Below are 10,635 nucleotides of genomic sequence, written 5' to 3' on the forward strand. Positions count from 1 at the left end.
TTTTGCAGTTTTTGGCCAGGGCTGGGTTTGAACCCACTGGCATATGGGACCAGTGCCCTACTCCTTTGAGCCACAGGCACCGCCCTTTATTTAATTTTTGTAACTTTATAGGTATCTAGTTCCCAAAATTGTGAATGAATTATATTATGTGAAACTATACCAACCTGACAAACTGAGTGTCCATGGAGCCATTAAAAAGATGGAGACTTTACATCTTTAATATTTACCTGGCTGGAATTGAAATGCATTCTTCTTAGTAAAATATCACAAGAATGGAAAACTCTCTCTGTTAGAGAGAGACTATCTCCAGAGATAGTCTTCTTACCATCTCTGCTCACGTCCCAGGCTTGATTACTGTAATTAAGGAGATTAGAGAAAAGATCAATATTAAAATTGTATTTTTCCCTTATTCAGTTTCTATTTTTAAGTTTTAACTTCTTAATGACTAAATGTACCTTCAGGTTTTTCTCCTGACTTATTGCATATAAGCTTGTTTGTGACTGAGATTGGGTTTTTATCCATTCAATCTACAAACTCACTGCAACTAAAAATATTATCTGCCCATCTTCTCCTGCCCTTGGACATTGGAGCTCCTGGTTCTCAGGCCATTAGACTCGGACTGAATTATGACACCAACTTTCCTCAATCTGCTTCTCCAGTTCCCATAATAAATCTCCTTTATTATTTCAGTTGGTCTGCAATCCCTGATTAATACGTTGAATTAACTTTAATAAAACACAGAACATGGCTCGGCGCCTGTAGCACAGTGGTTACAGCACCCGCCACATGCACCGAGGCTGGTGGGTTCGAGCCTGGCCTGGGTCTGCTAAACAACAATGACAACTGCAACAAGAAAATAGGCAGGCACCTGTAGTCCCAGCTAGTTGGGAGGCTGAGGCAAGAGAATCGCTTGAGCCCACGAGCTTGAGGTTGCTATGAGCTATGACACCCCGGCACTCTACCCAAGGTGACATATGAGACTCAGTCTCAAAAAAAAAAAGCACAGAACATTGCCAATGTCTAACAAAGCTCCATAAATGTTGTTGTCCCCACTACTGCAGAGTTTTTCTCAGGAGGTTCCTTCCCTCTGGTGCTTTCTCTGTATGAGCAAATAACTTACCCTACCAGGAGCAGTGCCCCCCACCCAGGTACACTCAGGGCCCCTGCACCATCCTCCACCCTGAGAGTTCTGAGATCCCTGGTGAGTGACTACTGACAAAGACTCTTTGTTTGACCAAACTTTAGCTGTTCTCCAGAACCTTCTCCTAGGTGCACTTCCTTATTAAAACTCAGCTTTAGCAAGAACCCTCGGATCCTTGGTACCTGCTCACCGGAATAATGTGACCAGCTTCCTCAGCCTCTACCATCTCCCAGGTGATGTCTGATCACCCTGGCTGTCTTCAGCAAGAATCCCCCTTACCTCTGGTGGGCACTCTTACAATTTTCCATCCACTTTCTCCTAACTCGCTCCTTGGCTAGCCATCCTCCCCTGTGTATGCTGTATTTGGAGTTGAGCCCAATCTCTCTCCTGACAAAATCCCATGGTGGTGGTCCCTTTACCCATTGTGATGGTTCTGAATAAAGTCTTCCTTGCTGTGCTTTAACAAGTGTCATTGAATAACTTTTTCTTTAACACCATCTTCCTTCTCCTTTGATCTACATTTTGCCCACCCAGGGACAAAAAGAAGCAGACACAGCCTGTTTTCTTGGAGGAAGGAGCACCTTCTGGCTAACAGCCAAGAGAGGACTTTCCTTCATCACACAGAAACACGGCAGCTCTGCTGCTTCCTCTCTACACCACTAAGCACTCGCCAACTCCTGCCCCACGCCAGCCTACCCCAGCAGCAATTTAGTCTTCCCATCTGGCAGCATGTCCTACGTCCTCACCAGTGAACTCTGGAAGCCTTCATTTGGCATCTGAACTACTTGTGGAAACTGAACTTGCCTTCCCCATATCCTGGGCACATGGGCAGCAGCTGGGCTGCAGAGAAGACGGAAACCAGTTCCTACGTCACATGCATGGGATGGCCTCTCTTCCGTCATCTGACCAATTCTTCGACCCAGACCAAGTCCTTCCTCTTCACAAAGCCTTTCTGGGCACTCCAGCCTACACCAATTCTCCCTTCTCTGATGTCTATGAAATTTACCCCACATTAGCACCCAAACGTATTTGATTACATTTACATCCCAACCACATTTTTCCTTCCCTTCTCTGAGCATTCAGGGCAAAGGCCATATTCATAGAATAAGATTGGCTGTACCAGGTGTAGTATGAAAGGATTTCCAAAATCCAGAACATTGAGGATAAATGTTTTTAATTCCAGCAAATTGGTACTTTCATCTACAGTTGGCAAATGTGTAAATAGGTACAGCTTTTTGGAGGGCAATTTATCTGCTAAATCTAAAATAGGTATATCCTTCTACCTAACAACTCCTCTTCCAGGTATCTACCTCAGGGAAATCCTTGTGTGTGTACATAAAGAGTCTTATTTAGAACCATTTATTGCAGCATTGTTTTTTTTTTTATTGTTAAATCATAGCTGTGTACATTAGTGCAATCAAGGGGTAAAATGTGCTGGTTTCATACACAATCTGAAATATTCTCATCAAACTGTTCAATGTAGCCTTCATGGCATTTTCTTAGTTATTGTATGTAGACATTTGTATTCTGCATTTAGTACGTTTCGCCTGTACCCATTCTAAGATGCACCGTAGGTGTGGCCCCACCCATTACCCTTCCTCCACCCTAACCTCCCCCCTCCCTTCCCCTCCCTTGACCCTTTCCCCATATTCTTGTGATATAGTTGGGTTATAGCCTTCATATGAAAGCTATAAATTAGCTTCATAGTAGGGCTGAGTACATTGGATACTTTTTCTTCCATTCTTGAGATACTTTGCTAAGAAGAATATGTTCCAGCTCCATCCATGTAAACATGAAAGAGGTAAAGTCTCCATCTTTCTTTAAGGTTGCGTAATATTCCATGGTATACATGTACCACAATTTGCTAGTCCATTCGTGGGTCAATGGGCACTTGGGCTTCTTCCCTGACTTAGCAATTATGAATTGGGCTGCAATAAACATTCTGGTACAGATGTCTTTGTTATATTGTGACTTTTGGTCTTCTGGGTATATACCTAGTAAAGGAATTATAGGATAGAATGGCAGGTCTATTTTTAGATCTCTAAGTATTCTCCAAACATCCTTCCAGAAGGATCATATCAGTGCACATTCCCCCCAGCAGTGTAGAAGTGTGCCCTTTTCTTCACATCCACGCCAACATCTCTGGTTTTGGGATTTTGTTATGTGGGCTACTCTTACTGGGGTTAGGTGATAACTCAAAGTAGTTTTGATTCACATTTCTCTGATGATTAAGGATGATGAGCTTTTTTTCATGTGTCTGTAGATCATGCATCTGTCTTCTTTAGAGAAGTTTCTCTTCAAGTCCTTTTCCCACCCTGAGATGGGATCATTTGTTCTTTTCTTGCTAATACATTTGTGTTCTCTGTGGATTCTAGTTATTAAACCTTTATCAGAGGTATAACCTGTAAATATTTTCTCCCATTCTGAGGGCTGTCTGCTTGCTTTACTTACTATGTTCTTGGCTGTGCAGAAGCTTTTTAGTTTGATCAGGTCCCAGTAATGTATTTTTGATACTGCTTCAATTGCCTGGGGAGTCCTCCTCATAAAATATTCACCCAGGCCGATTCCTTCAAGAGTTTTCCCTGCACTTTCTTAAGTATTTTTATATTTTCAAGTCTTAAGTTTAAATCTTTTATCCAGTGAGAGTCTATCTTAGTTAATGGTGAAAGGTGTGGGTCCAGTTTCAGTCTTCTACAGATCGCCAGCCAGTTCACCCAGCACCATTTGTTAAATAGGGAATCTTTTCCCCACTGAATGTTTTTAATTGGCTTGTCAAAGATGAAATAACGGTAAGTAGCTGGATTCATCTCTTGGTTCACTATTCTGTTCCAGACATCTATTTCTCTGTTTTTGTGCCAGGACCATGCTGTTTTGATCACTATGGATTTATAGTACAGTCTCAGGTCTGGTAGCGTGATTCCTCCTGCTTTGTTTTTATTGCTGATTAATGTTTTGGCTACTCGAGGTTTTTTCTGATTCCATATAAAATGAAGTATTATTTTTTCAAGATCTTTAAAATATGACAATGGAGCTTTAATAGGAGTTGCATTAAAATTATATATTGCTTTGGGTAGTATACACATTTTAACAATGTTGATTCTTCTCAGCCATGAGCATGGTATGTTTTTCCATTTGTTAACATCTTCAGCTATTTCTAAGTTTCATACTTCTCTTTGTAGAGATCTTTCACACCCTTTTTTAGGTATACTCCCAAATATTTCATCTTCTTTGGCACTACTGTGAAAGGAATAGAGTCCTTGACTGTTTTTTTGGCCTGGTTATTGTTGGTATATATAAAGGCTACAGATTCATGGGTGTTGATTTTGTAGCCTGAGACATTGCTATATTCCTTGATCACTTCTAAAAGTTTTGTAGTAGAATCCCTAGTGTTTTCCAGATATACGATCATATCATCTGTGAAGAGTGAAAGTTTTATCTCTTCTGACTCCATGTGGACACCCTTGATCTCCTTTTCTTCCCTAATTGCAATAGCTAAACTTCCATTACAATGTTAAAGAGCAGTGGAGACAATAGGCAACCTTGCCTGGTTCCTGATCTCAGTGGAAATGATTTCAATTTAACTCCATTCAACATGATATTGGCTGTGGGTTTGCTGTAGATGGCCTCTATTAGTTTAAGAAATTTCCCTTCTATACCAATTTTCTTAGGTGTTCTGATCATGAAGGATGCTGGATATTATCAAAAGCTTTTTCTGCATCAAGTGAATCATATGGTCTTTATTTTTTAGTTTGTTTACGTGCTGAATTACATTTATAGATTTACATATATTGAACCAGCCTTGAGACTCTGGGATAAATCCGACTTGGTCATGGTGTATAATTTTTTTGATGTGTTGTTGGATTCTGTTTGTTAGGATCTTATTGAGTATTTTAGCATCAATATTCATTAGTGATATTGGTCTATAATTTTCTTTGTTTGTTGGGTCTTTCCCTGGTTTGGGGATCAAGGTGATGTTTGCCTCGTAGAATGTGTTTGGTAATATTTCTTCTTTGTCTATATTTTGGAAGTATATATAGTTCTACTATATTACTAAACCTCTAGTAATACTAGTTCTTCTTTAAAGGTTTGGTAGAATTCTGACGTAAAGCCATCTGGTCCTGGGCTTTTCTTTTTAGGGAGATATTGTATGGTTGATGCTATTTCAGAACTTCATATAGGCCTGTTCAACATTTCCACTTCGTTCTGGCTAAGTCTTGGTAGGTGGTGTACTTCCAGGTATTGGTCGATTTCTTTCAGATTTTCATATTTTTGAGAGTAGAGTTTCTTGTAGTATTCATTAAGTGTTTTTTGAATTTCTGAGGGGTCTGTTGTTATTTCATCGTTACCATTTCTGATTGATGAAATTAGAGATTTTACTCTTTTTTACTGGTTAGGTTGGCCAAAGGTTTATCTATTTTATTGATCTTTTCAAAAAACCAACTTTTGGATTTATCAATCTGCTGTATAATTCTTTTGTTTTCAGTTTCATTTAATTCTGCTCTGATTTTGGTTATTTCTTTTTTCTGCTGTGTTTGGGGTTGGAATGTTCTTCCTTCTCCAGTTGCTTGAGATGTCCCATTAAATTATTAATCTCCTCTCTTTCCATTTTCTTGAGGAAGGCTTGCAGTGCTATAAATTTCTCTCTTAGGACTGCCTATGCAGTATCCCAGAGGTTCTGATAATTCGTGTCTTCATTGTTGTTTTGTTCCAAAAATTTGGTTATTTCCTTCTTAATCTCATCTATAACTTATCTATCCTTCAGCATAAGGTTGTTTAGCTTCCATGTTTTTGTATGGGTGTGCAAATTCCTGTTGTTATTGAGTTCAAATTTTTCCATGATGGTCTGAGAAGATGCAAGGAATAATTTCTATTTTTTTAAATTTGCTGAGGTTAGATTTGTGGCCAGGATGTGGTCTATTCTGGAGTATGTTCCATGGGCTGATGAGAAGAATGTGTATTCAGTTTTGCAGCATTATTTATTGAGCAAAAAGTTGGAAGCCACCTCAGATCCATCCACAGATGAACAACCCAAATCGTTCTGACATACCATGCTGAAATTAAAGAAAATAATGTTGATCTGAACATACTGACAGACAGATCTTAAAAGTACATTAAGTTATAAGAGGGGTCAGCAAACTTTTTCCATAAAGGGTCAGACTTTAAATATTTTACTGTTTGCAGGCTATATGGTCTCTGTTCATATTTATTCAACTCTGCCACTATGTTGCAAAAGCAACCATAGATAATTTGTAAACTGAAAAACCATAGATAATTTGTAAAGTTTTGTTAATATAACTTTATTTACAAAAACAAGTTTTGACAACACGTACAAGTTGAAGATAGTTACTCCATCTATTCAAAAACAAAACAACATAGATCCACCTGTGTTCATTCTTGTGTATATGCAACCCTTTTAAAAGTCTTGAAGAATTAACAAAAACAATAATATAATCATTAGGCCTCCTTTAAATAGCTTGAGGAATTCTTTCTGATTACTATGAGGGTACTGATGACTAGGTTACATTGTTTGCGTTTGTTAGGTCGAGCCCAAGTTGTAGTTGGGCCCCTCGCCCAGGTGTGCCATATATTATACTTTGTACCTCAGCTTGAGGAAATTTGACAACTGTCTCTTTTATGCATGATCTGTATTTCCCTTCAACAGTTATTTAGGTAGCAACTCTAACACACACACGCATTATTCCTCTAAGAAAGGGATTAAGTAAGGATTTTCAGCCCCCTCACGAAAGAATGATTGGCAGTCAACCAAATCTCTGGCTTCTGCCCTAGCATCAGAATAGCCAAACTAGCCAAAACAGGGGCCAGCGGCAACCACAGCCTGCTGGAGCAAGGACTTTGATACCTGGTCTTTGCTTTTAAAGTTCCAAAAGCCAAAAACAGGAATTTGTTCAAAAAGGCAATTTATTTGAAGTATTAATTAAAATGCAAATTACTGCAAGATGGCTTGGCTCTAAAACGTTTGCTCTGGAGTTCTCATGAATATAAAGCATGTGATAGGCTTCTGTTTGGAGTGATCTGCATACGTGCTCACAGCTGAAATATTGCTTGACTTGAAAATAACCAAGGGGGCCGTGAGAGTCAAGCAAGGAAGCAGCGCCTTCAGCAAGAGATATTCCCTTTCGGGGGAACAAAGGAGGAGGGTGCTAGGGAGCAGCTCTGCCCTGAGACTCAGTCTTTGGCAGGGTTTCGGGGGGAAGGGGAGCTGGCCACCCTCAGAGAAGGGGAGCTGAGTTTCCAGGGTGCACCCTGCAGCCCTCGCAATGCCTTGGGTGCTCCTGGACCTTCACTTCTCGAGTCAGGGAAGGGAGGGAGCAGACATGAAGCTCATGAGTGCATGTTTCTGAGCGCTTGAGGACCACTTAATTTGCTGCCAGTTTGACAACAAATATTTTCTGTTCTCCAAGTCCCCCTCAGGCCACCCCTTCCTATAGGGGTTTGCTTATCTGCTCCTGTCTGAACCCCAGCCAGCTTCCCTGGCTCCACCTTCCCGGCTCTCTCTCTGCCCTTGATTTCAAACTCGAAATCCTACCCCTCCCAGTGCCTGTTCCGGTACTTATACTTGCAGTGTTCATTCAAACAAGATCCACCCCGTGGAAGACAGTTTACCAACCATCTTCTGTCACTGACCCTGCCTCACCCCCAGTTCCCACCCCAGACGGCCTATCAAGATGTCTCTTTCAAACACAAATGGTCCTGTTCCAGGGAGAATTCAGGTGAAAGAATTCTGTCATCTCACCTTATTCCATCTTCCTTTCAGAAAGCGCAGGGAAATGGGCAGATGAGGGGTGACACTGACACAGCCTTCTCTTCTTTAGACCTTGCTCTCTGTGAACATGGCAGCTTAGCAGATTGAAGCCAGCCTCAGATGGCACCTAAGAGCCTCCTGCAGGCCTCCAGGGGGCTGACTTGTGCCAGCGAAAACAGACTTGCTGAGTGTGGCACATGGGGCCAAGGGCACTAGGATGGGTATCGTACTTAGGGAGATCTGTCCCGCTGTAGACCTGGCACCTGCACCCCACACCATTGCAAGGTGTTGTGGGGAGGGTGTGCATGACCACACTGAATGGCCCTGTCTAAGACAAAGGTTAGAGTAGATGAGCTTCCAGCCTTTCCCACTAGAGGTCTAAGATTCCACATTCCTTGGGAAGGGGAGAGAGCGCCTGCATACTGATTGTGTGAATGTGTATTTAATTGTTCCCATGAGCCCAGGGTATCTCCTGCCCTCACTGCTCACTCTGTCTTACCAAGCAGACCCCTGCTGGTCCAGCTTTAATGAGTAAAAACACATCTTGCATTAGCAGCATCCGTTTGATGGAAAGCAAAGGCAATTTGTTCTTTTAAATAGGTTAAGCACACCTCCGTAATGCTTATTTGGTATTGGCAAATGTTTTGTTCAAAAGAATACAAAGGTAAGCTGTGGTCCTGCTTTTCTGGGGATCGTGATTGGTTCTGAATTGGGAAAATGTTAAATAAATAAGCTTTTCCTAACTCAGAAAACTAATGCAGCGCGGTTGTGCTTATTCCGTCCATTTCACGGGGGGAGGGACTTAGAGAACGTGAGCTAACCCGGGCTCTCTGGGCCACACTGCCCTCCTCGCATGCCAAGTGTGTGCCAACACCTCTAAAAATTCTCCCCTCTAAAGCTGTCTACTCCAGTGGCTTAGTTTGGTTTGGTTTGGTTTAGTTCCATTCACTTCGCTTAATTTGGTATTGCTTTGTTTCTTTGGTTTTGGGGGTGTGGCCAAAGCAAGTGGTCCAAAAGCACTCAGACAGGTCAACATGTTAAGAATATATATTATAACTCTGAGCAGCCACATTTTTATTCAGATATCATGTATGAAGAGCTCTTCAGCTTAAGATTTGTGGAATTGAGTTAAACTGCCAGAGCTGTTTTGAGAACCCAATGTGCAGATTAAGATGGGACACCAAATTGTAATTAGAAGATGATAGAATTTCAACATTTGGAACACACGTGAAACTGCCCAGGCCATCAAGGGTATGCATATACGAAAAGCCACCAAGTATCTGAAGGATGTCACCTTAAAGAAACAATGTGTACCATTCCGATGTCACAATGGTGGAGTTGGTAGGTGTGCCCAGGCCAAACAGTGGGGCTGGACACAGGGTCGGTGGCCCAAAAAGAGTGCTGAATTTTTGCTGCATATGCTTAAAAATGCAGAGAGTAATGCTGAACTTAAGGGTTTAGATGTAGATTCTCTGGTCATTGAGCATATCCAAGTGAACAAAGCACCCAAGATGCGTCGCCGAACTTACAGAGCTCATGGTCGCATTAACCCATCCACAAGCTCCCCCTGCCACATGGAGATGATCCTGACTGAAAAGGAACAGATTGTTCCCAAACCAGAAGAAGAGATAGCACAGAAGAAACTGAAGAAACAAAAACTTATGGCACGAGAATAGATGCAACATAAAATAAATGCAAATAATAGTAAAAAAAAAAAAAGAAGAATATATATTGTATATTCCATGTGTTCCAGAAAAGGCAAGTCAGGTGGGCACCTTCTGTGCTCCACTCTGTGCCCAGCTCACACCTCAGTGGTGTTGGGATACAGAAGTATACCCAGAAAGCCCCCCGCCTAGCAGATGCAATTAGCCTAGTACCTATGACATAATTAGGAGACTGATTTATGCCTTAAATATATCTCTGAGCAGGCACCGTGTACAAGGCATTGAGTGCGGTCCCATGTTGAGCCGGGCCCCCAGTTTCTGAGTGATGGGAGGGAGGACAAACACAGTAATCCAGGACACAACTGGGTGATTCAGACAATTAAACACTGTAAGAGGCAAAAGAAAAAACACAAGTGTAGTCTAGCAAGGGAGAGGGGAGAGAAAGGAGAGAGGAGAGGTGGGAAGTCACCTGATATACATAACATGGGCTCAACTACAACTTGAACTTTACCTTTGAAATGAAAACATTGGCTCAGCGGAGCTGGTGTGTTCAAATCCAGCATGGGCCTGCCAAACAACGACAACTACAACCAAAAAATAGCTGGGTGTTGTGGCAGGCACCTGTAGTCCCAGCTACTTGGGAGGCTGAGGCAAGAGAACCGCTTAAGCCCAAGCTGTGGAGGTTGCCGTGAGCTGTGAGGCCACAGCACTCTACCCAGGGCAAAAGCTTGAGACTCTGTCTCAAAAAAAAAAAGAAAAGAAATGAAAACATTATGGCTAAGCACCCATAGCTCAGTAAGTAGGGTGCCAGCCACATACACCAAAGCTGGCTGGTTCAAGCCCAGCCCGGGCCTGCTAAACAACAATGAGAATTGCAACCAAAAAATAGCCAGGCATTGTGGCAGATACCTATAGTCCCAGTTACTCAGGAGGCTGAGGCAAGAGAATCCCTTAAGCCCAAGAGTTTGAGTTTGCTATAAGCTGTGACACCATGGCACTCTACTGAGGGCGACATAGTGAGACTCTGTCTCAAAAAAAAAAAAAGAAAGAAAGAAAAGAAAAGAAAA

The 10,635-nt window shown here is 41.8% G+C and overlaps 1 protein-coding gene across 1 annotated transcript; it reads left to right on the plus strand.

The window, feature by feature from the left end:
- Nucleotides 1–9,121: 9,121 nt before the first annotated feature.
- LOC128590584 (60S ribosomal protein L17-like) lies at nucleotides 9,122–9,580 on the plus strand. Its single transcript, XM_053597926.1, has one exon. It carries the CDS (start codon nucleotides 9,158–9,160, stop codon nucleotides 9,578–9,580), a length of 423 nt encoding a protein of 140 aa, XP_053453901.1. The 5' UTR covers nucleotides 9,122–9,157.
- The last annotated feature ends 1,055 nt before the right edge of the window (nucleotides 9,581–10,635 follow it).

The sequence above is a fragment of the Nycticebus coucang genome, chromosome 7 (assembly GCF_027406575.1).
Source record: "Nycticebus coucang isolate mNycCou1 chromosome 7, mNycCou1.pri, whole genome shotgun sequence".
NCBI classification, from domain to species: Eukaryota; Metazoa; Chordata; class Mammalia; order Primates; family Lorisidae; genus Nycticebus; species Nycticebus coucang.